The following is a 26,537-nucleotide window of genomic DNA, read 5'->3' on the forward strand; positions in this document are numbered from 1 at the left end:
GTATCATTAAGATCAGTGTGTATAGGCCCAAATTATTGTGAATGCAAGCAGACGTCCAAGGCCAATTGATGAGGTGTTATTATATAGCACTTTCTCTTAAGCGCTTCCTATAGAACAAATATACATACAATATCACCCAACCTGTGTTGGTAAACCTTTATCTACCTCAGAAGGATGAAAGGCTGAGTTGAGGTGTTTAAGAACAGACTAAATCAGTGACTCGCCCCATGAAGTGTGCCTGAAATAAACCTTTAATGAGTCTAACAATTATTGTATAGAATTCCAGAAAGACACGTTATTTGGTATTTGTATTCTTTCTTATTTAGGGCCACTGCTGAAAGTTTTAGACTTCTGGAACGCCCGTTCTTTTTTTAAGAGGCCTGAACAAGAAAGCCAGCCACTCCAGAAGCAAAGAAGCAGATGCTACTGCCACACCTCAAAAAGGGTGCAGGCAAACTGTATGTCTTTGCTAACCAAGACTTCTCACAAGCAGTCCCGGGAGGATAGCACAGCGGCAGCGTGCGCGTCTTGGAAGCAAGACGACACAAAGCAACAACAGGTTCGATCCCCGGGTCCGCGCTTAGAAACCTCCGAGTGTTTAAGCGCGTTATAAATACGTAACTAAGACAAAGAAAAATCACAACTAAGAAAAACTAACAATTCCTGTAACAGCGCCTCGATGCCTGCGGGCTGTGTGAGCGCTTTATAAATGTAAAAAATAAATAAATAAAAATAAATAAATAATGTACAGCGCTGCGATGCCCGAGGGCAGCTGTGCGCTCTACAAATGCAAATAAATACATAAATAAAGAGCCACATAGCACTTTTTTTTTTAAAAGGGTTAGCAAGGGAGACCGCAGTTGCGACCCCTAAAGGACGACCCTGGGCTGCGTTACCAATTCTTGCAAATCCTTGCACCCTGTGGAGACTGGTAGAGACACTTTCTACCACAGTCACGATCTGAACGCCAAGATTGTGCCTTTTCCGTCACCCTCTGATAAATATATACAGTCATTCCGTCAAGCAAGCCTACCTTGGCACCCACATATTGTACTGGAGTGCAATTGATTTACATATCAGTCTATCAGCCACCTCGCCAGCACATCTAGGCAGTGTGTTGGGCCCCGTTAATCTCAAATACATGCTAGCAACGTCTTCACAGTTGCCGTGCATTATTCTACCACTAGGTGCCCCCCCCCTTGTCATTCACGAGGGTGTCAGAGCACCAGCATCTATCTTCATGTGGTGGAGGAGGGTGCGATGCGGGAATGTGTGCAAGGCATCAGTATACAGGCCCCCATTGCTCTCTGTAATGTTGTTGGACACCTACCTGGTGGACCCGATTGGAAACTACCTTCGAACCTGGTGTGTGGCCGACCAACTGGGTGACCCCCGGCATCAACTGGGCGGTAATCCACTCCACTAAGAGAGCTTTAAAATGCCTTCAGTAAATTGTAAATTTCAGACCTGTGTAACCGATTGTTGCCGTTTAATCTCTTTATTTGACGCGATTATATATATATTGTACTTTTGGGAGCACGTAACAAGCCCTGGCTCCAGGGAAGGTGTTGTTACCTAGTCACTATTTGTACCTGTTCCATGCTGTTTTTACAGTCTACTATCAATGATTGTATTATAGTTTGTAGGAGATACAATGTAGTGTAACGTCATTGTTAGGCAGAATCACATGCAGTACCCTTTGGGAACACTACATGCAATTAAGACTACAAGTGTCTGTACAATTTCACCTTTGGTACAAGCCTGTACTACACAGTTATGTGGTAGCAGTGGCCGAGCAGCCAGTCAAGTTGAGTGAGCAGTAGAAACACAAAGGACCAACAAATACAGCGATTCAAATACACACTATAGAACAAGTGTCCACGAAAATTGCCAAGACGATCTTTCTACTAATCGTCCGCATTTGTCGTCTCCTCCTCATGACCCTGGGCTCCAAAAACCAAGAACCACGAGAACTTTCAGACTACAAAGAGACTGCAAAGAGAAAGGTAACTGGACTTTGAACCGAAGCGCGCTATCAAAACATTTCCAACAGGTTCCCTCACTCCCAAGTTTACATCATGGATGATCTGGAACCTAATCCAAATGGGAGAAAAGACAGCTCCTTTCTACACATCGCCTCGCGAGCAACTCAGGAGCGGTTGTGACACGCGAAGGACAAATTATTCATGCTAGGCTTCAATCTAATTACTGTGCAAAACTCTCACTAGCAAGGATACATCACCCTTTACAAGATGCTTCACCAAGGCGAAAACCAACTGGAAAGACAGAAATAAGAATGAAACATCTTTCTCCTTGCAATCCTCGAAGGGCTACTTCGCGGCGATCGACCTCCAGAAACCATCTTGACCAACTCCGGATTGTTAGCCCGAGTAATCGTAATATTAAGCTGGGCTTTCGGTCACGTCTACAACAGAAGGCAGAAAGGGCCATCAGACCGGACAAGGCGAATCAACACCGTTTTTTTGAGTCTCCCGACTCCAGGATCAGAGTGACTTGCAAAAGAATCACGCCCCAGTCAGCATCGAACCTCTGTTGACAGGAAATGCCATGAGAAAAGGCCCAACCACAGCAGAGACGAGAAGAGAACTCAGACCAAGAAGAGAGTAACGAACGGGCAGAGCCCTTCCGGGACCCTTATAGAAGATTCTAGCCATTAGACGAAAGCGCAACAGTCATCCATCAGGAGCACAAATATTGGACGACCGTCTTGACCACACAGCTGGGAATGGGCTCGTGGAATACGAGGGGCTTCTCACACTTAACTAGAAAATCTGATGTGGTTCTAACAGACTTCAACGTACTTTGTTTCCAGGAAACCTGGTTAGTGACGAAACCTCTTCTCGATGGCATCAATCTAGCCCACGCATCATCATTACAAGGCCTCAAAAGGTAGACCCAGATCTGGGTTAATAACAGCAATAAAAACAGGCAGCAGGCTGTCCTTAAAGCAAGTCTTACTGGCGTCAGAACTTATTCTGGCCACAATCATCGATTGGACAAGATACTCCACCCGTGATCAACCGACTTTGCCAGAGGACATCTTGCTACTCAATGTGTACTGGAATCCAGCAAGAGTAAAGACAACAATACTGCTGAACCGCATTGAAGCTCTGCAATGGCCAGTAAGAAGCCCCCGCATATCAATTATGGGCGACTTAAACGTGGATCTCTCTCTGCGCACAAACAGTTCCACTGGACGTGCATATGCTTGGAACAACCTAATGGACACAAGAGACCTACACAATCTGCAGCTAGCGGTCGCGGGAACCGCCCCTCATAGACCCTCTTGGGAAAGAAGAAGCAACCATCGACTACATCTACACCTCTCAAAGCCTTTTGGCTCTAAGACTCTTTCGCAGTGATTCGCACCAAATCTAGCGATCACAACATCTTGACTGCGGTCTGGTTTACGGACAAACGCCCGGTGAGACATCTGAATGCCGGGTTAGAATTAAACACTGCTGGCAATAGGATAAGATTGTCAGAGATCGTCATCCTGCAGCTCACGAAAAGCTACACTGCCCAGGCGAGAACTAATCTCACAATGCCGCCCGCAAATTTCTTGACAGCTCTTGTCCCGCAAAAGAAAAGGATACCTACGTACATGAAACCCACCGTGCACGTTTTCAATGCACTTTTAGTGGAGAAAAGAAAAGACTTAAGGAAAGTGCGACGTACAGCAGAAGAGTCACAAAGTGCCGGAACATGGGAAGAAGTAAAACTCGCTAAAACCAACTACAAAATCTGGCTACGCAACACCAGATATCAACGTTATCAAGACGATGCTGAACATCTGCTGCGTGTGATATGCAGCAAGAACTAAGATTTTTGGGCGTTGATCAAGGTCAACAATAACAACTACATGCTACCTATGATAAACACGGAGTGATTAGGCCTGGATAAACCATTTTGAAACCCTGTACAGTCCCCGCAACAGATATGAAAGCCCGATCGTGGATCTCTCTTCCACCACATGGGACACTTTAGCTGACCGGGATACAATTCTAATGAAAATTAGAAAGCTTAAACTCGCGGGCTGCTGGCCCAGATGGAATCACCAACCACGAAATAAAAGCAACATACTGTTCCTCTGAGCCTTTTTATATTGGAATTCGTCAAATAAATGTGTGGAAAAAATAATTTTGGCTCCGAGTATATTTAAAGCAAAGGTCCTTGAAGGTCGGCCAAAAATGTACATCGCTTTTATCGATCTGGTTCAAGCCTTTGACCAGATCGATCGATCTGTGCTTTGGGAAAAACTTGAACATCAGTCTTGCCCGCCTCAAATTTTGAATCCCATCAAGGCGTTATACAGAGGCACCTCCATGTTTGTGCGGCTAAATCAAACTGGCCTGCTCTCCCCATGGATCCAAACAGCCCGTTGTGTTAAACAAGGCTGCCCACTGGCCCCGGCACTGTACAACGCCTATATTGCAGACTACGAGGGATGTGAGAACAGAGTGAAGTCTTTCCCCCCCGACTTTAGGAGAAGAAAGAAATATCACATCTACTTTATACAGACGACATAATACTCTTGGACTACACGCCGATAGGTCTCCAAAGGCAAATTTCCAACCTTGCCGTTTACCTGAAAAACAACTCCATACAGATGAACAGAGAAAAAAAAACTAAAATCATGGTATTAGACAAACATAAAACCACAAAGAAAACCTTCACGTGGTCAATTGCCAACCAACCATTGGGGGTTGTGGAATCCTTCAAATATCTTGCGAGTGACTTTGAACAAAAGTACCACTGAAGCGCCGATCAAGGACTGTTTACGGGTAAAGACTTGCCTCCTCAAAACCCAATCTGTTGCTATTAACAGAAAACATGGCCGTTTTACAATATCCCCGTTTTTGACGTTCTACAGGTCGAAAGTTGTACCCAGCCTCACATACGGAATGGCGGCAATGCTCTACCTTCCAGGAATACTATGGCAAAAGTTAGAGGGTCAATACTGGATGAATGTTTTGAACCTCCCATTTCCCTGCCAATCTCCTTGATCAGGAGGGAGCTAACTCTTCCATCTTTAAGCTCCATAGTAGCAAGGAACGAGCTGATGTTATACAGAAAAACCTTGTTACCAACGCTGCCTCTTATCCTAAAGGTGATCAATAAGGAAATCAAAGCTGGGCACTGCAAAAGGTTAGAAATCTGGACCAGTAAGAACAAACTCCTGCTGGCTAGGATCGGCAGCACAGAAGCTGAACTCATCCAGAACCCAGAAAAGGTAAAGAAAAAGATTCTGGAAAATGACTGGAATCGAACTCTGGACGCAACAAGTCATCTCAAGTCCACAATAGAGCTTCCTCTGGACGTAAGAAAGGTCAATGAAACTCGCAGTTATCTGATAAAAAGTCCGGATAGGAAACTCAGAAAATGTTATGAGAATCCGTTTAAACATCATGCATACCAACAAAACATTAGCAAGATGGAAATTGACCGATTGAGCTATGTGCCGTTTCTGTATACTAAAGGAAACAGAAACCACTCGACATCTCCTCATGAACTGTCAGGGGCTGATCGCCGTTCGTTCTCATCACCTAGGCCCACTATTCAAACACTTAAAAGTGCTTCGACGAAGATGAATGGTGGCATCGGCTGATGAGTGGGGGGGGGGGGGTGTAACTTCTTGGGTGATCACTGTAGTCGGCTTTTTCCAAGAGTCAGGTCTGCTCACCAGAGTTAAAACCGATAAAACTGTGGCATATTACGATAAATAACCACATATCCCTGGTGGAATAAAGTGGAGATTTAGGCCTCATTACACGGATGGCGGTAAGGGTTTAACGGTACCAGTGCCGGTAAACCCTTACCGCCTTACTAGAAGGTCCCTTTGTGGGACCCTACCTTAACAGCTGGTTTTACCAGCAGTTAAGGATGGGACCCGCAAAAGGGACCTTGGAGGTAATTACGGTACCGCAATTTGTGGTACCGTAATTACCGCCTTCCCCATTCCCATTGAGCCCTATGGGGCAAAAATGTGAATGGTTAAGTGCCATGGTAAATGGGGAATTACCGCCCCACACACCTTGGAATAGGGCGGTAATTCCACCATTCAGCATGGCGGAGTCGGTAAAATACCGGCGGCAACCATGGCGCTAATAGCGCCATGGTTAACGCGGTCCGTGTAATGAGGCCCTTAGCCTCCAGAAGAACTCGAAATTGGGACCCTGGAATCTATATGGATTTATAAAGTACTGGAAGGACACAGCTTGACAAATACTTGTAAAAATTGTTTATAATTCAATTGAATCAAGAATAAAAAAATTATATATATATACACACACACAGGTTTCTTGGTAAAAGAATATACATTTATTTACACAGTCAGTTTGAAAACATTACACGGCAAGAGCAGCTCAATATCACACACTAATATACTACAAATACACAACCAATATGTTACAGTGGGAGCAAAATGGCACTTCAGATACTTAATAAATGGGTAAAAAGACAAGGTTATAAGAGTCAATAGCACAAATACTTGCAGAGCAGGGCAAGGTGTTTCAGTGAACTACAACGAGCAATTTGATTCATAGGCCTGGGGCAAAGTGAATGGTTCAGAATCTTTGTATAGGACAGCAGAGTTCTGGTAGCAAACGGTTAAGTCTTCGTCACGGAGTTTAGAAGAATTTGGCTAGATGAAAAGTTAGACAAATGTTTAGGGAAGGACAAGCCTTTGAAGTTGGGAAAGTTCCACGAACTTTCGCAATGGCCGGAAAGATTTCCGGACCGCGTTTGCACAGTACCTTGTAAGTGAAGAAGAGCTGTAGCTGAGGCAGTTGTTCCTGGCAGATCTCGCTGTTCCTGAGCTTCAGTCATGGGGACAAGAAGGAGGACGACGGGAGGTTCCTGCACTGCCCAGGGATGAGGCCACAAGCTTAGCAAAACATCAGTTTAAGGTGCGAGTGCCTTAAAGACCACAAACTGGTATCCTTCCCACTGGCTATCCGGTTTTCCACAGCACTCTGCAGAAAATTCGACCAGGAGGGGACGGTGTCCAGGCGGCTTACAAGTTGGTTGTTCCCACCAAACTCAAGGGAAGAAGTTAACCTTGAAGGGCTTCTCTGTTGATCGAGTTTCAGGCAATTCGTACCTGCAGCAGGGCTTCACCGGTCGTCCAGGAGTTGCAGCAGTCCTCTTCCTTCAGCTCATCTTTGGTTCTTTCGTTCCAGTGGTTGACTCGGCTTTCCAAGTCCCAGAGACCTGCTTTTCAACAGTTTTCCCCCCATTCATTCCAGCCTGCTGTCACTCACACAGCAGGGTGGCTGTCCTTGCCGGACAGCCAGCCGGCCAATCAAGCCAGAGTGCATTCAGGTCTCCTAGGAGACTAAGCACAGGGAGTCAGGCACCTCCCTCACATCCTGTCCACCCCAGACACCCTGGCACCAGAGGAGGGCTTCAGCACTGAAGCCCGCCAAAGGCCAACGAACAAAGGGACCAAACCTGGTTTGGGGCGCAGAGACAAACACAGGAAGGACCTTTCCTAAAAGAAATGGGGAAAAAAGTTGACCGGAGTCTGTTTTTACAGATAGGTCCTGGGCGCCATATTGGAAAAAATGGCTGACCCGATTGTTAGCTACCGTTGTTCCCGGTCGGGAAAAATCATGGTAGTTTGATCTAAACCACTGCCACCAGCCATTTAAAGTAGGAAAGGGTAACATTTGACTGTTACATGAGTGATTTGACTCAGGGGAAGCTAAGCAACCTCTCCAGCACTCTATAGGAAGTTAGTGTGTTCTGGGTCTGTGTCTGTAAATTTAAGAGAGACTAGTAAAGTCAATTTAACTTTACATGCTCTGGGAGACAGTAGTCAGTCCCAGAGAAGGTATTTAAACCTTGGGAAGTCTGAAAGACATCTCTGCGTCACTGCACTGAAGGTGCCGTGTGAAACACAGAAAAAGAGGATGCCTATGTAGTGGTTTTAAAACTCCATAACCAAAGAACACAAAAGTAAAACCCACATCAAAATACATGGAAGAGTGGGGAAAAAAAAGGCTCACTCTTCCCAGGTAAAAAAATGAAATCCTAGAAATCCAGCAAAGTTGCTGGGGGTCTCAAAAGGTAAGGGAAATTAGCACATGTTGAGAATTCTCCCCAACAGTCATTACTGTACAGTTGAAGGGACAAGACAGAAAGAAACAGTCCTGTTCCCCAGAAGCCGCGTGTGAATATAATGGTCTCATTTTGCTGCAAAGAGTGAATTGTGTGTCAGACGATATTACAAATGTCGGCTATAAATATGGTTACTGAACTACAACACATCCACTAAGACACAGGGAAACATGCAAACCCACAGATGTGTTACTGTACAGTACATGCCTGTTCGGACGTTATGCTACATTGGGGCATGTACAGGAGAGTCCGAGGAGGTCAAGCATGTCAGAGCATATTTCTTAGATCACTGTTACAGAGAGCTGTATGCCCCACACCTCTCTAGAGATCTAGCACTACACATCCCAGAATGCCTGGGACATATGGTCATATGCCTTTGAGAATGGAATCATTCCATTCTCAAAAATAGTCTCTGTGATGCAATGGGCATCACGGATCAGGCACTCGATTGGTTAACCCCTTTCCTTTCGAATCAGCCTTCCCAAGTTCAACTGGGCCCCTTTCACTCCTCTACCTTACACATTTATTAAATCAAATTTTTATTAGCATTTTGCAACAAGAGGTTAAGGCACTTGAAGAAAAAGGATAAACATTTGCAAAAACCATCAAATTGTCTTGTCCTTACTATATTTTCTTTACCCCGTCTCCCTCCCCTTCGGCATGTAACCCTAAAAACAACTTCAGAGGCAATTGTGAGCACCTGCATCAGCTAGCCCTCGGGCTATGCACCATACTTTGCAAAAAACTAACCATAATTTTCCAATTTTGACCCTGGACTCATTGAAAATGTATGTCAAATATTCCATCTCATAGATCGTCTTGACCTTCCCTAGCCATTCCCTTTCCGTAGGGGCTTTATTCCACTTCCAGAACTGCACCACACAACATCTGGCGGCTACCAGGAGGGTACAGGCCATGTGGTTTTCCCGTTCCTCTCCCTCATCCTCCTACCATACCCCAAACAGGGGCCATGGGGATAAGCTGCGCGTGATCCAGTGAACCACTTTAATCCAGTAGAGGACTCCCCTCCAGTAGGTCTGCATATGGGCACATCCCCACCACATGTGGTAATCTGCGCTGGGGGCTTGAGACTTCCAGCACTTTCAGCATGCTCCTATGTACATTTTAGCCAGGCGGGTCGGGGGTGGTGCCAACGGTGCAGGATCTTGATGGACTGCATTCTAAACTGGAGGGAAACCGTGGATTGGGAAACCCTTCTACTCATGGTGGCCAATAGTTCATCCACCATCCCTTTTTGAAAGTCCTTGGCCCATCTCTTTTGCCCTTTGTATCCCCCCCCCCTGCAGCAGCAGAGATTCAAAAGTGTTGAGATCCTGTCTCAAATTGTGCCCCCAATTTGGGGCCTTGAGAGCTCCCTTCAATTGCAAATAGCGGAAAGGGGAGAGCTGGCCAATATGTAAGAGTTCCTCCAGGGTTCCCATAGATAAGAAGTCTCCCCCTTCCACATCTGTCCCATCCTACTAAGCCCCGCCTCATCCTATTCCTGAAATTGCAGCAGGTCCACTAGAAGATGGCTTAGCGGGGGGACACAGATACAGAAGAGCAGAGAGGGCCAGGTTGTGATCCATCTCATGTCGCTTCCCTCCCTCCAGATGGACTACAATACTTAGAACATAGGATGTCGGCGGACTCTACGAGGTATTTCCCTTTGTGGGACCCATAACCACTCACCATGGGTAACAGGGGAAAGGACCAAGTTGTCCATTGCTTCTCCGATTGCGACTCCAGATGGTCAACCAACACACGCAACTGAGTTGCCTTATACGATGTCCCCAGGTCCGGGAGGCCCATCTTCCTCCTCCTCCTCCTCCTTGGTAGGATGAGGGTCCCATATGCTATCCTGGCCTCTTACCCGCCCAAAGGAATTTCAGTAATCTGCGTTAAACCAAATCTAGAAAGGGCGCAGGGACTACCACTGGAAGCATCTGAAATAGGAACCAAAATTTGGTAAGGATGACGCGAGTCTCACCATCCAGGACAAGTTGAGCCTGGTCCATCGGTCAAGATCCCCCTTTATTTTCTCCCATAACGGGGGTAAATTCCTGTCAAATAGGTCACCAAGGTCTCCCGGGATCTCCACCCCTGAGTAACGGAACCCACCCTCCTGCACCCGGAAACCAAGTTCTTCCATGTATTCCCCAATCTGGGTTTTCTCTGGCCCTTTTGGGTATGCCACAGATTTGACAAGCCTTGAAACCTGACATTTGCCCATATACCTTGAGCCTTTCCAATAGTGCCAGGAGGGAGGCCTGGAGATTATATAAGGGCATCATCTGCGAATAGACTTACTTATATTTATCCTCCCCCACCCACACCCCTCGAATTTGGCCATCAGGCCTGACATCTACTGGCCATGGTTCCATGACTAGTGTATACAGGAGCGGTGATAGGCGGCACCCCGGACTGGTTCCCCATCCCAACCCGAACCTTCCCCTTTCACCACCACCCTCGCCCTGGGGCTGTTGTACAGGGCCACTATCCAATGCTCCCATTTCTCTCCCATCCCAACTGATGCCAACACCCCTTTGAAAAAACATTGAAAGCCTTCTTGGCATTGAAGGATAACATCAAGACTCCCTTTTCTTTAAAAATGGGTGAGTGCAGCATGTGTAGGGTCTTGCGTAGATTGTCCACCCCCTGCCAACCTCTGCCGATTCTTAATAAAGCCTGCCTGATCCAGGTGGACCAATCTAGGGAGAACCTCCTCAAGCCTGGTGGCCAGAACCCTCGCGAAAAGCTTAGCATCTACGTTCAGAAGCGAGATGGGTCTATACACCCGACAGTGCGTGGGGTCCTTACCTGGCTTGGGTAGGACCACTATTCTGACCTCCAAGAAGGTGGGGGAAACCTTGCCTATTTCGCTGAGGCATTAAAAACTCTTGCCAGCGGTGCTGCCAGAACCTCCTGGAATTGTTTAAAGAAATCTGTGGTGCACCCATCCTTCCCCAGGGCTTTACCGGCATTCAGTCTCCCTACAGTGGCCACTACTTCTTTAGCCCCGACTTCGGCCTCCTGGACTGCCAATTCCTCAGGAGTAATCTTTGGGATTGCCAAGCTATCCAAGTAGGTCTTGATCGCCTGGTCCCCTGGCGCCCTCCTATATAGCTCCTCATAGTACTCAGCAAAACAATCGTGTATCCCTTCTTGTGGGCCAACCATACTTGTCTAGAATCCTCTCCACCAGTCTGTCCCCTCTGCTCCCCTGACCCTGTTTGCCAGCAGAGATCCATAATACTGTTTTGTTTATCTCAATTTCTTCAAGACTCCCCCCATAAGCATGGCGTGTAGGGCCTGCCTCTTGTCTCAGATGAGATATAGAAAAATCAAACTTGTCCCCCACTCAGCTGCGCCCAGAGCCCCCGGATTTCTTCCCGTAATGTAGTCTGGATGAGCCCCCTCTCCAGTTTTCTCCGGGGTCCCCCCACTATTAACAGTCCCTCTATTGTGGCCTTGGCGGCTTCCCATACAATATTGGGGTGAGCCTCCCCCGTCTCATGGACCTCAAAGAAGGATTGGATTTTGTTTCCCCAGATATTCTGTGAAAACCAGGTCCTGAAGTAGGACATCATTGCAGCGCCACCCTGGGTTAACCCTTCTTTTTGCTTCAAACTGCCAGGACGCCGTCACCATTTCGTGATCTGACCATGTGACTGTTTCCACTGTGGGGGGGGGGTGATGTCCTTCGCTTGATTAATAGGTCTATCCTGGTGTAAGTAGAGTGTGGGGGGGTATATCCTCCCACCTGGGGTAGAGTAACCATCCACACATACGCCCAGAAGTGGTCCTCGAGGAGGGCAGTGAATTCTCTATTCTCCTTTCCCACCTGCTTAGATGCTTCCCCCCTCACTGACCACCAGTCTAAACCCGGGTCCACCACCAGATTGAAATAGCCCCCGCCCCCAACTAGAATGTGTGCCTCACCCCATTCCTCCAGTGTAGCGAAGACCCTTCTAGGAAAGTTAATCTGGCCCACGTTTGGTGCGTACACCTTAGCCAAGGTGAACAGGACTCCATCCACTTGGACCTTGAGTGCCAGGAGTCTCCCTCCAAAACCCCCTCTAAATTTGGAGCCCCTTCATGCAAAAGGACCTTGCCAGAATAATTCCTACCCCTTCCTTTTTTGCGATGCCTATTGGAAGCCCAGAACATTTGTCCCACTGCCCCTTTCCATACCCTGTCTAAAATGTGTCTCTTGCAAGAACATGACAGATAGCTTGAGGGACCGGAACATATTGTAGGTCAAGGGCCTTGGGGAGTTCAGCCCCTTGAGGTTGAAGGTCACAACCTTCAGATCAACCATATCCGGTCTAGGAAATTCCCCTGCTTTCTGTAGGATTTCCTCCTTGTTGGTGTAATAGTGGCACTGAGCAACCACTAGGCGTGGTCCGTCACTGGACCCTGCACCCCTATGGACCCTGTCAAATTTTAAGTCCCTCTCTGGGGAGGCCACCAACAAAATAGGCGCAGTAGGGGCTTTTCCAGTTCCTGTGGTGTTTGTCTCTCGGACTGGGAGCCCCCAAACAAAGATCATTTCTCCTCTCTCTGTTTTCAATATTGTCCACTTTAGACCTCACCTCTTGGTCCCGACACTCAAGCTCCTTCAGCCACATCTCTACCTCACCTACATCTGCAGCGTGGTGTGAGGGCTCCAGGGTTTCCACTTGGTCCTCCACCTTCGTGACTCTCTCAGTGAGCATGCCCAATGAGCCTTGGACCTCTGCCCTAAACGCACTCAGTTCTAATACAGCATTTATGTCCTGCTGCATACCCCCCGGGACCCCTATCCACTCCGGCCCCAGCTTCTCCTGTCTGTTGTGCCCCTCCTGATTCCGCCACAGCAATGCCATCCACGGCTTCCACTCCCCTTTCTCTTCTTTAGCAGACTTGTCCTCGGCCCCAATCTGTGGTGGCAGGGCCTGTATAGGGGTCCTGCCACCCTAAGCACCTGCAGCGCTGTGGTACCACCAGATATGCCGGTGGTTCTTATGGGGGAGGGGGTCCATCCTGTCTTTCTAAAGTGATCAGGGATCTTCTTGTCTTTTCCTTTGCCGGCTCAGTATCTGGCTTCCTCCCTGCTGGCTACTTTGGGTTCTTCCTGTCAATGTAGTGGTACTGGGGGGAGGGGAAGTCTGCCTCGCTGGATCAATGCTCTCCCTCCTTGTAACGTGCCAGCGCTTTCGCATGTTACTTTTTGTGCAGTGGGGGGGGGGGGGGCGCTGTGTGGCGCGAGCAGGTTTCCTCCTTCTCCCACTTCTTTGGGGCTGTGGTGTTGGTTGGGGGAGGGGCACCTGCTTTGCCACCACCCGGTCTTAGAATGGTGCTGGCTCTCCACCACAATGATTTATATGCAGTGGTCTGGTTTGGGGGGGGATGCGGGGGGAGGGCTTGGTGCCCCACTGTTTTGCATGAGCGGATCTCCCCACTCCCTGGAGCTGCAGTGTTGCGTTAGGGGGAGGGGCACCTGCTTTGCCACCTCCCGATCGACGGTGCCAGCGCTTCCCAGCTGTTTCTGCACATGGGGGCTTTAGCAGATGTGGGGGGGGGGCACCTTACTTGTGGATGCTGGTAGGACTTGCCCGCTCTTCGCAGGGTCCGTTGCCGCAATTCTTCAACTGCCGTTCACTGCACTCTGGAGATGGCGCCAGTGCCCCAGGCCACTTTGCCAGTGTTGTCAGGATTGGGTCCACCAGTCTCACAGTCTCTTCGTCTCTCCCGCTCTCTCTCTCACCTCCCCCCCTCATCCCCCTCCCCCCAAGAAGGCCCACTATCAGCATCACCTCCTCCAAGGCATCTCCAGAGCTCTGGTTCTCTCAAGGCTTCCTACTGTTTATTTATTTGCATGGCGTACCCAACCCGGGGGTATCTGGGCGCCTTTGGACAGTTGAGTTACAGGAATGCTTTCAGCTTGGTTACAATGGTAGAAATAGTGGTCAGAGGAATACGTTAAGAAATACAAAATCAATGAAAACAGCACACATACAGGAGGGTGTTTACATATGTACAGGAGGAGACAAAATACTTCATTGTCAGCGTGGGAGGTTAGGTGGAGTCAGAACGGTGAGGATAATCATTATCCTAGTATATTAAGGGCTAAGGCTGACCGTTGGTGACGAGCCATTTTATCGTGCTGTGCCTGAACATGTAAAAAGGTTGGTCAGCTCTTAAGTGAGGGGGGTAAGGCATTCCAAGCTTGAGCTGTAACAGCCTCTTCCTTAATCCATCTCTTTCCTCACTAGGCCCTCTTCAACCAATCCAGAATAGGAATGCAAGACTTATCCTTGTCCTCAAGCCCAGGGACGGCATCTCTCCAGCCCTAGAATCTCTCCACTGGCTCCTGGTGGCTGCAAGGATCAAATTCAAGACCCTCTGCATCATCCTAAAGGCTTTCTGGGCTCTGGGCCCTTGCTACATTCAACTCTTGCTCCCCAAATACCCCCCAGCTATTGTTCTTTGGTTCTATAGCTCCAACTCTCTGCAGATCAGATGTTTCTCCAAGCAGAGAGTTGGGGTGGGGGGATTCAATCACTCTCTTCGGCAGGAGCCTCCCTCTGGAACGGTCTCCCTGCCCCTCTCTGACTTGAGCTGGATCTTCTTAAACTCCAGTAGCTACTCAAGACCTTCCTTTTCTCCTTCTCCTCCTCCTCCACCCCCTTTCCCTCTCCCTCTCCCTCTCTCTCCCCCTCCCCTGCTAGTCTACTTAAAGATCATCTGATCAAATCAGACTTCACCCAAAAAAAAAAAAAAAAAAAAAAAAAAAAAAAACCACCACAAAAGCACGATTCCGTGCAATAACTAATTGTTGCAATAATATATTGAGAGGCAACTCCATCTGCCATCCATACAATGGACATAAAATTACACTAATACACACGTCCACATGTGATACAAAAAACGTAATATATGCCATAAAATGCCCTTGTGGCATGTATTACGTAGGACTCACAAGCAGGAAAGCCAAAATAAGATGGGGGGAGCACAAGTCCAATATAAGGAATCTCTCTACCAAATCACCTGTTGCACAACACTTCATTTCAGAGAGACACAGAATAGCACAAATCAAATTTGTCATCCTATAATCAGTGAAACTTCCTAGGAGGGGAGGGAATCTGATGAAATTACTACAACAAAGATATTTTGGATCGAAAAATTGGACACCATGTATCCCCATGGAATGAATATAGACTGGGATTTGAACTGCTTTTTATGAGGATCTGAATCTGTGGATTTATAAATGAGCAAGGTAGACCATACGTTAAACTGATCTGAAAGTTCATGTTTAGTTTGAACAAGTTTGATGGAACAATGTAAAATACTTATCCTTTCTTTTTATGTTATATTTTTATGTAGAACCAAGGATATAGACATCTTTGAAAATATAACCGTAGGAGATGATCTTCTGTTATTAGCATGTACTGAGAGAATATCTGGATGTGTACATAATATCCGTAAGGATTCTGGCATTTTTGTGACTGTGTACATGACTTGCTGTACAATTTCAGTTATGTAAAACGACATATGTAACTTTGTATTTTGTTTAATGGAAGCTTAATGTTTGCATAGGTATCGGCAGTAATATCTATGGGTTGTTCAAGCCCTACTGTAGAGTTAGAAAGGAGGTCAGAGCGGACTAAACAATGTACCTAATAGCTTTAGTGCCACGCCAAAATGGCACCCATGTTTGCGGCGCCGTAAACACAGTATAAGGCCAGCATAGGTATAACATTCCCGCGGTTGCCTAGCAACCGAACCCGAGACGACAGAGGAGCATACAAATGAAGTGTCCACACAGCCCCGCCACAGCACGGCACCGAAGCTAAGGTAAACTCCGATCACACGCTGCACATTGCTTATGAATTTGAATATTTTGGGAGAGGGATAAGGCTTTACATCTCGCCTTACGAATATTCACAGGGATTTATCGGGAACCATGGTTACCAGCGAGTGGCTCCACCCAGGAAAGAAAATAAAGAAAAGAAAACGACTGTACACAGCGAGCGGGGAGTGCTAACCCACATACAGGTAGGCAGCATAACCCAGATAGACCGTATTCATTGAAGTAATAGAGTAGTTTGATAACTACCTAAACAATTTTGCAGGACAGAGTCCTCACAATTTTCTAGGAAGACGGGAACCCACTCGTGACCCACGATTGACCCTGATAGTATAATCACAACTATACGGCGAGGGTAAGCACACTGTGTTACTATTAATGAGTTGAAAGTCAGACTGATATTTTGTGTGGCGATAGGGGGACCCAGCGCTATTCTTCAGCGCCTGGTCCCCCTACGCCACATATATTACCATCTTTATTTGACACTAATATGTATATATCTTTCAGTGACAACATAATCTCCATGATTAGAAACATCCGGACTGAACTCCAAGTTCAGCACTAAGGCTAGTGCAACACAGCACCTATACATGATTTAGCACACGAATTTAAGTATATTACCATGTAACATTGATTTAGTTTTTTCTATTATTAATTACAGGGGAACTTCAAAGAACAGCTACCCAATATTTAAGCCTGAAGAAGGGCGGCACACGCCCGAAACGTGTAGTTAGATGAGCGGACTACTGTTATACTAATATCCAATAACTGATGTCAACTCAAATATTGGGACTTGTGTGAATTTGATTACAAAGTTGTATGACCATTGAATGTAATAATAACATATAGTGTGTTATGATATTACATTTAATGAACTAAACTGGTGTATGATGTTGAAAAATACACGGACATAATTTATAAAAAATGTTATGTTCGCATTTCTTGAATCATTAAAAACTCTGATACTGAAAGTAACAAGTGTAATTTAGTTGCCATTTGCTGTGCCCCAGTTTATTCACCGTGACAGTGCGGTGAATCTCCCCAGATCTCACAATTTTTGCAGTAAAGGTAGCACTTTACAATCTGGGTGCACCTTAAGTGTCTATTAAAGCGCTGTTTCTACTTGAAGCAAAAAACTCCCGAGCAAAATATTGGGTGAACTAACAAAACATAAGTGGTGTGCATCTCTACCCACAATTCATCCTGCTGCCGCTACGACTTGGATGCCTGTGTCCCTTATGAGTCTCTCCGGGGGTCATGCCCTCATTGTCCAGTCTTCCCCTTCACCCTTCCTTCCATTACTTGCCCTCACCGTGACTAGCCTTCCTAGCCTCGTCCTGACAAATCTTCAGGTTCTTACCCATACCCCTTACACCCCCTGGCACTTGCCCAGCCCCTTTGGCCCCCTCCCTCCAGTACTTCTCCCTCCTACACCCTCTCCCTACCCCGCCCCTTGTCCTCACCTGCCCACTCCCTCTTCACTTCTTGATACTGTTCAAGCCGAATATCACATGCCCTTGTAGGACCATTATTATGGTTTATCTCGGTCCCCCCATCCTCCCCATTTTTGGTGTTGTAGCGCCTGGAAACGTTTTCTGCTGTATAGACGCCATACAAATGCTCAATAAATAAAAGAAGACCTCTGCCGTGGCAGATGTAGCTCAGGAACATGCACCAAAAGGTGGAGGAGTAGGGTGTTGGAATATAGGCTGCTAAACAGTGTTCAATGAAGAAGTGAGAGGTGGCCTCATCAGCTGTTATTTCAGCATTCTGCTGGTGAGCATAGACTACCGTTAACACTGTCAGCTAGTTGGGGGGGCAAATAGGTCTTGCAACAAAAAGACGCATTCAGATTGAACATTCCTAAAGCCAGAGCATCTGGAGAGAGAACTGGTAATGCCATCTAAGAGTCAGAATAAGAGTGGGTCTAAAAGATGAAGATTCACTTCTGCACATGGAACTCTGATATGAAACCGGTCATATCTGGTGTTCCATAAAAGTAGCCTTGTGCCCGATTGTGCTCTGTGCCATTCTGGATTTTCAAGGTCTCCTTCCAGCATCTTCAGGACCCATGCACTTTTCTGAAAGAAATAAATTGGCTTCACAGACCACCTCAAAAGCCCTCAGCTACATTTAGGTTTATTACATTTCATCATGGCAGACCTGTGTAAGGGCATTGGCTCTTTCTGTGAATACATTTCCATGGCTTGTGTGGCCTTGTATTTCTCCCTTTATGTTCTCCATTTTGTATGTGTGAACTATGCCAGCACCGCAGACAATGGCTATTTCGGGCCCAGGAACACTGTGGTGGTGCTGGTGCAAAAAGGCCACCAAACCGATGAAGGAAGCACTCCTCGGACCTCGACACCCTCAGCCTCACAAGAAAGACCCACCGTACAAAAAATATATTTTACCTAATAATCACTGCACTGCCTTCCCTCCACTACAGTTCTCCACTCCCGCTTGACTGGTCCGACCACCTGGCCACGCCTTTCAACATCCTGACCACCACCTCAGTCAAGCACTCCCAGCAGAAGCCCATCAGACAAATCTTCAGGTTCTTCAAGAACTTCCCGGTGGAAGTCCTCATGGAAGGTCTCGCCAACCTCCACCTCACATGAACCCAACACCCCAACTGAACTGCGACTCATTACGGGAAGCACTCAATGCCACCTTCTCAGCCTCCATCGACCGCAACGCGCCTCTGAAACAACGCCCCTGCAAACCAAAACTGTAAGCACCTTGGTACACGCAAGAACTCAACCTCATCCAAAGAATCATCAGGAAACAAAGAGAAAACCTGGCGAAGCTCCAGGACCACATCCGACCTGGCGCTCCTCAAGAACTCCAAGCAACCCGCTGACAACTAATCAACACAGCCAAGGCCTCCTACCATAATAACACCATAGCAGAAGCCAACACAGAAAGCAGAGCACATCCGTGTTCACCTCCTGCGCCAAGTCCCTCGGGTTCCACATCGACAAACAACTCTCCTTCAAGACACGCATAGCTACGATAGCTTAGACAGCTTGATGTCAGCTCTCGCTACTGCGGACAGTCAAGCCCTTCCTCCCTGTGGACAGCTTTGTATTGACCGTTCAAGTATTGGTCCTATGCCACCTGGATGGGTCAATGCCCTCCTCAAAGGCCTCCCTTGTGCACCTGAGAAGGGTCCAACACGCGATTGTATGCCTCATTAAGGGTCTACGCAGATATGACCACTTCACCTCAGTCCTCATCAACCTTCACTGGCTCCCACTGCACACAAGAATCACCTTCAAGCCTTGCTGCATCATTTATAAGACAGTAGCCCTCAAGTGACCCAGATACCTCACAGAGAAACTCCACATCTCCAGCTGACTGCGCACCACCAGAAGTCAGGACACACACAGACTTGAAATCCACTGCTGCAAAAAGAAAAAAGTCAAGAAAACAAGCCTTCTCTGCCTACGCCCCAAGACTATGGAAGCTCCTCACCCCTGTCTGCATCAGACTCGCCCCCACAATTCAGAAAAGAACTAAAGACCCACCTCTTCAAGGAGTCTCTCATCCTCAACACTTAGGCCATCATGTTTCCCCCACCGTGCCACCTGCACTAGATGCCATCCGCCCCTCTACCCTGCACCCCTTTGTATACTACCCCCGCTTCGTATCTTTTCTAGCCTCTGAAAGCACTCCGTTATACATCTACACTGTTCTAAACTTCTGTAAAGTGCTGCGTTGCTTCTCTAAGCTAGGTCTGCGGTCAAATATAATAAAAGCAAAGGGGTGGTCCTGCGTCTAGGTTGTTGGTTAGCATGGACATTGGCTCTGAACAACAACAGAACCTGCACCAATCAGAAACCCTATCGGGGGATGGTTAAAATGGACACAAAGGGCCTCATTATAAGTTTGCCAGTCCGGAAACAGCGGTGCCTGCAAGCCTACCGGCACAGTTGTTTCCGGACCGGCAAACTACAAGTCTGCCTGCCAGAGCCAGTGTGCCCAACAGGTCTGAACCTGCTGGGTGCATCGGCCACGGTAAGCAGACTTGTCACAGGAGCACCGGCACCGTTGTAATGGTGCCGTTGCTCCCATGTTCCTATTCCCAAATCCCACAGGACTCTATGGGAACGGGGAGTAACGAAATTGCCGGCACCTGACCTTTGTGGCCGCCAGAATTGGAATAGCCTGGTGGCACGGGGGAAGTCATGCACCGGCAATTCATTCCTAGTTCGGCGGCAGTCCACCGGTAGCACGGGCAGGGTTAATGTCAGACTCGAAATGAGGTCAACGATCTTTCATCATTGGTCAATATGTACCGACATCCATTTCTTTGTGCCACCATTTTGGCTGGTAGACCGCTCCTGCTTGAAACCCCTGTAGAAGTCTCCCAAAATGGATACAAGGCAAGTATAAAACAAGCCATGGGCTTTTCCCTTCTTTTCCAGGTTAGCTTACACTATTGGGGGGCCAAACATGACAAGCTCGGCAAAGCGGAGGGGACTATCATGTGCCCTGGCCAGTTTTTCCCTCTCCTGTCACCATATGACAGCCCGGCATTGCCGTTAAGAGCCCATCCTGAAAGACATCTGCAACTGCTTTCTTTGGACGTAACCTCACCTGAGGGTCAGAGTGTCCTCCAGTTGTGTTTATATCGTGAATTATCAGAAAATTGCTTGATGTATGGTCCATTACTGTTTATGTATTCTTGGGGCTTGTAAATACAGCGTATATTTTGGTAGCCCTACGGCCGCTTTTTCCATTTTTTTTTGTAAGGAAAGTTCCATGACCCTGGTATTAAGGTAAACGCAACAAGACTGAGCACGAGTGCTTAAGGAGGGGTTGTTGATTTGCAGGAAGGGTTTATTGAAAGTGAACTCTCATATTTAAAATAAAAACGTAAATTGTGTAATCAGATAGCAAGAAGGTGATTGCTCAGAATGGGAGGCTGAACTGGGTCCCTATATATATATATATATATATATATATATATATACACACACACACACACACACACACACATACATGATCTTGGAATGCCTGTGGACCGAGAACCAAGGATGTTTACAGTCATACCTGTCCCGAGATAAGAATGCAACGATCTGCACTGTAAAGGAAACATTTTTGGGAGGCCTCTGGGTCACAAGTAAACGACAAATTTTGCAGGTAGTCTCTCCTCACATCCAAATCCTCTCCTGAATCAATCTTGTAATGATAAATGATCAGAAAGAATGATCATTGCTATAGGTTTTGATAGTAAGACGAGTGTTAGGACTAAAATATGTACTGAAGTCGGTACTGGAAATTGACATGTTTCACTGTATGATCCACCAGGGGCAATTAGGGGTGGGCTAGATTGATGGATGTGGAGTTGCGCACTCCCCGCCGCCTTGCAGCACATAAACATTTGCCTCTCAGAAGATTAATCACGAGCACCTGGAAAACAACTCAGGTGAGGAGTTTCCTACAATGTCGCAAGCAGAGTATAAAAGGTGCACACCTTTTAAAACTAAATGGCTATAGTATATTTCCTTCAGAGTACAATAGAAACAAAGTTCACAGAGCTCCCGATAAGCTACTTAAGAAGTATTGTGGATACGTGTCCCACCCCAGATCCTAACGATCTTGTTTCGTTTTCCAACAATGTTACACGCATTAAACTATAGCGTTGAAATATACAAAGGGTGCATATGGGTTTCACGGATCTGAGGAGACATAATTCCGGCCCAATAGCCAGCACTGCTTGAAGAGATTAGAAATTCACATTGTAGAATTACAAATATGAAGCCATTTTACCATTAGATTAAGTTTATATTTTAAATAGCTGCTTTTGCAAAGGAACAGGATTCCCAGGATATCCCAATACCCCCTCTGGTTACGCTGTAAGCAAAAGCTAGGGGGAGGGCGGGGGGCTCTAGAAAATGCACACATGACAAATGGTTACCCAAATGAGTGACAGGGAGAGGAGAAGAGAGAAAGAAGCAGCAGAGAATTAAAGGTATTGGTATGCCGAGTACAGCTAGTGTTAAATCGGGAGTCAGCAATACATAAGGGAAACAACCCATACTGTAGGGTACTTGGGGTTAAAACAAAACAGTCTTAAACAGATGCACCCAAAACAAAATGTTCTCCAATTCTCAAATTGTATATATTCCTACTACACTGAAAGGCAAAACAATGTTCAGGACTCTGACCAATTCAATTGTATTGCCCATTTCTTTTGCACTAAATAATTAATGCATTCTCTTTCAACAAACATGGTTTCTGCTTCTTAAACCATTACGCTATACTGTGCTTCAGAGCTAGGTCAAAAAATGTCAATTTTATATACATCCTAAATATGACAAAAATACTACATGAATACAGTAAGGTTCCTAAATCAACTCCTGATGGGAGTACCACTAAATACCCAAATAAACACTACATTAGCATCCAGGCCTATGGCTTGTGCCTCTCAAGCTGTACAACATAATTTCTTTCTTGGAGCCAACAGATGTTTCGGTGGTCCTGTAATTCCACTACCTTCTGCAGGACCACATACTGCGTTTGGACTCTGGAAGACAACCACAAGCGTATCTAAACTGTGTAGAAGTTAAAAAAGGGTTGAAGTGCTAAAAGCTGCCCAATAAGCTAAGATCTCTGTCTGAAAGTGATCTGATCACCATTTACTAACCTTTCCTTGCACTTCTGTCCTCCTATGTCCCACTCGTGCCATAGTAATGCTGGATATGAGGCTCCCAGAAGGTAACCTGTTGGCCAGTGTACAATTTTTCTTTTTGGCACTTGCAATGCTAATAAATGCACCTAGTATTCTTACCCTGTGTTCTGCCTCTTAATTGTTAAACGCTGTTACAGGGTGCTTTTCAATGCAAGAGTTGAATGGTTTATGGGGTTGGTTCACTGTGCAGTGTCAAAACTGGACAATCTCCCCTCTCCTGAAAAAAAAACCCATCTTGACCCTGTACTCCCGACAAATTACCACCAACCACTATACTACCATGCCTTACCAGAATCATGAAACACTTTGCCACTAGCAACCGCAACACCACAAACAATCTACTCAACCCCTTCCAATCTGGCTTTCGACCTGGACATAATACAAAGCACTACACTTACATTCTTAAGGACCTCACAACATCACTGATAAAGGACACACAGCACTACTCTACCCCTCTGCAGCCTTCGACCACACCATTCTATGTGACATCCTAGCCCAAAGGATGAAACTCTCAGGGACTGTGAATCCCTTGGACGGACCCTTAAACATAGCACCCATTTCCACCAATAGGCCAACGACATGGAAATATACTTCCAAATCTCATCTTCCCCACAACTCCACACCCTCAAAAGCTGTCTCTCCACCGTCACCACCTGGATGGCGACCCACTTCCTCAAGTTCAACCCTTCCAAAATACCTCCTCGTCTGCCACCTTAGACACAAACCTAAACTCACCCCATGGAACAAAGAACTTGTCATGGGCATCCCACATACACCCCTCCAACTTTCCTTCACATAGCTTCCATTAACAAAACTTGCAACTACACCGTCTACGAAAGATCAGACATCCTTCCTTCCAACGACTTTCACATTGTAGCCCAAGCACTGGTAATGTCCAGATTGGACCACGCAATGTTCTCGACCAACAATACATTTGGCCCCTGCAAGATGTACAAAACGCAGCAATCATTCACATTGTACACCGACCCAAACATCCACACAACATCTCAGATCTCGGCCAGCTCCACTGGCTCCGTGTACCCCAGAGAATTGCGCTCAAAGAACTCTGCATTGTTTTCAAAGCCATCCACCACGAAACTCCCCGATCACCCAAACAAACACCAGTATCTCCTACACATTCCATTCTGCAAACTAACATGCATACAAAAACAACCATTTACTAAGTGGGCACACCGAGCCTGGAACACCCTACCTCTTCACATCTGCGCTACACACTCCTTCACCAATTTCCAGAAATAGCCTCAAAACATTTCAGTTTCCCTGCCCGTACAGTTCCCCCGATACCACTTGCCTATCATAATCTTCTAACCCTAAAAATGTTTTGCAGCTTCAGTTTCACTTTCCACCTTCATTAGAGACCATCCGGGCCGGAAAAACACTGTTCAAACTCCTATAAATAAGTAGGAGTAGCCCCTCAAGTGCTATGGTGGGCATTTTCTTCCAATTCACATGTACATAAATAAATAATAGCCCAGCACTTGTACTTTTCTAGGCATAGCTTCAGTTAACTTTTTGGGAGAGAAAATAATAAACACGTAATGCCTAAAAATGTATAAGTAAAAAATACTTGTCATGCTTACAGAGCTCTAGATTGTGTCCCTTTCGATGCGTGAGGCGACCACCTAGTCCTGTTTGTTTTTTTTCCTTCTTGGTGTACCCAAGCTTGTGGCTTTCTAAATTTAAAATGTCATAGAACACAAAACCGCAAGTCCAGAAATGAAAAGGAAAAAAAAAAGACCACGCACATGATTGCTTATTTATAAACACACTTAAAACAATTTTCTAAGCGCGGACCCAGGGGTCGAACCCGAGTTGCTCGTTTAGTCTTGCTTCGAGCACGTTGCCCCTGGCCTATCCTCCCGAGACTACACCTTCGGAAGGGGAAACTTGAGAGCCGTTTGCTTGAAACGTTTCTAAAAGACCCAGTAAGAAAACAAATTAAAAAAATGTAGGTTAAAAATAAAAATAAAATAAAAAAAATAAATAAAAAGAAAAGAATGGTGTGGGGGGGAGGGGGGGGGGGGCGGAGAGTAGAATGTTCTTGCCTTACGGCTTTAAAGACTCATAAAAGAGGTGGCAATGTGACAATTGCATTTGTAGCAAGCCCAATCAGGCCAATGGGAACCACTTCACAACGGTCTTTGTGCTGAAGTAGTGACTGGATTTACACCATTGGAAACAACATCACAGTTTAGCATGTAAACCCCCACTCCCAGCACCCCATGCAATCCCTGGCGCTTAGCAGACTCCCCTTAGCACTCGCCTTGCCCCTGTCGCACTCTCTCCTCCCAACCTCCCTCCTCACACTTATAGTTTCTGCACTTGAACGAACTGAACGTCAAAAGGCCTAGTAGGCCCGTTATTGTTATCTTTCTCCTTGCCATCCTCTCCTTTTGTCATGTGGCGCCTTGAAACACCATGTGTTGTCTAGGCGCCTTACACATATCCAATAAAGTAAATAAAAATGAAAGTGGCGCATAGCATCAGCGCTGCTATTTATAGCCCGAGCACAAAGACGAAACATGGCTGATCCTAGCCATGATGCAATCAAAAAGAGTTGCACCTGCAGCTTAAGCACCGAAGGCTCAATAGAGCACATGTGGTGTTCATCGCGGACACTTTTAAGCTCATACTAAAGCCTTTTCTTCCGAGACACTCCATACGTTATTTCTAGCCTCTAGCTTTTAACAGAAAACGGGTGTTTTGACCATATAAACGAATTTACTATAGGAACAATAATGTGAAATTGTAATGCATAAATAAGTTGTGTTAAATAAGGCCGCGTTCGTTAGGAAAGCATCCGGCCCACAGTAAAAATAAAGCCACCAAAATTAAAAATTCCGTCGAAGCAACAATCCTCTAAAAATTAATACAGCAATGACTAACCAAATGAAGGGCTTCTCATTTCAAAATAAAAAAGCAAGTAGCAACAAACCGTTCCTCTCTCTGCTGTTTTCCTCTTCTGGAACTCATGCTTGAAACCATTGAGCGCCTCAACATTGCCTGCAGCAGGTACATGTAAATAAGGAAACACTGGGCTTCCTGATTGCACGCGAGTATCCCACCTGCTGACAATGAAAGTCCATCTTGACGAATTCGCCGACATCATCCACAGGTGCGTATCGTTCATATTCTGGCGGTAGTCGCCCAGGAACCCCCTAAGAATAAACAGAAGCTCGCATTACCACTGAAATGCTCATCACTGTCTAGCTTGCGAGGTACTGGCGTGCAGCTCTTTGGGGATTGGGGTCACTTTGCATTCTGGGACTGGCAGTACTTACGTTTTAATGGCACTGTAAAAAACGATATGTATCCTTGAGTTTAAGGCTGAACCCCTGCTGCTACCCTCACATAACAAAAGGTACTAAGAGAAAATTGGAGCATAAAAAGCACATTAGTAACTTTCCACTTTCCAAATTCTCCAATTCTATATTTTGTAATGTGATTTGTATTTATATTTGAACATGTATCATATGGAAGTATTTTAGATTAAGAAGTGTACCATTTTGAATGTGCTATATTAGGGAAAACTAGAAGGAAAATCAGTGGGAAACTGGAATCTCAAATTTCATTTTATTGTAAATAAGTAGATTTTATAGATGTTATGGTACTTGGATACCTAAGGTTACATTTATGGAAAAAAAAGATGTATGTATTCTTTTCTTGTTTGCGTAAAATAGTTTATGTATTGAGTAATATTGATTGCAAAAGTTAATTTTGAACTATGTACAATTATAATAAATAAATAAATATGTATCACAATGCAAAGTAGGTGAGTAAAACCACGATTGGAAGACCACATCATACACAACACGTGGCCCC

General features: G+C 46.1%; 1 protein-coding gene across 2 annotated transcripts in view; it reads right to left on the reverse strand.

The window, feature by feature from the left end:
- Positions 1–25,785, reverse strand: part of LOC138468519 (centromere protein H-like) — a 655,463-nt gene extending 629,678 nt beyond the window's left edge. Inside the window, exon 1 of one of the 2 annotated variants that reach the window (XM_069609017.1) lies at positions 25,651–25,782. In XM_069609017.1, coding sequence (XP_069465118.1) covers positions 25,651–25,733 — 83 coding nt within the window. In that variant the 5' untranslated portion in view covers positions 25,734–25,782. Of the gene's footprint in view, positions 1–25,650 lie in introns of both variants that reach the window. The other variant, XM_069609018.1, reaches the window with a different exon arrangement.
- Between the last annotated feature and the right edge of the window lie 752 nt (positions 25,786–26,537).

The sequence above is a fragment of the Ambystoma mexicanum genome, chromosome 4q, assembly GCF_040938575.1.
Source record: "Ambystoma mexicanum isolate Mex_15411 chromosome 4q, UKY_AmexF1_1, whole genome shotgun sequence".
Lineage (NCBI taxonomy): Eukaryota > Metazoa > Chordata > Amphibia > Caudata > Ambystomatidae > Ambystoma > Ambystoma mexicanum.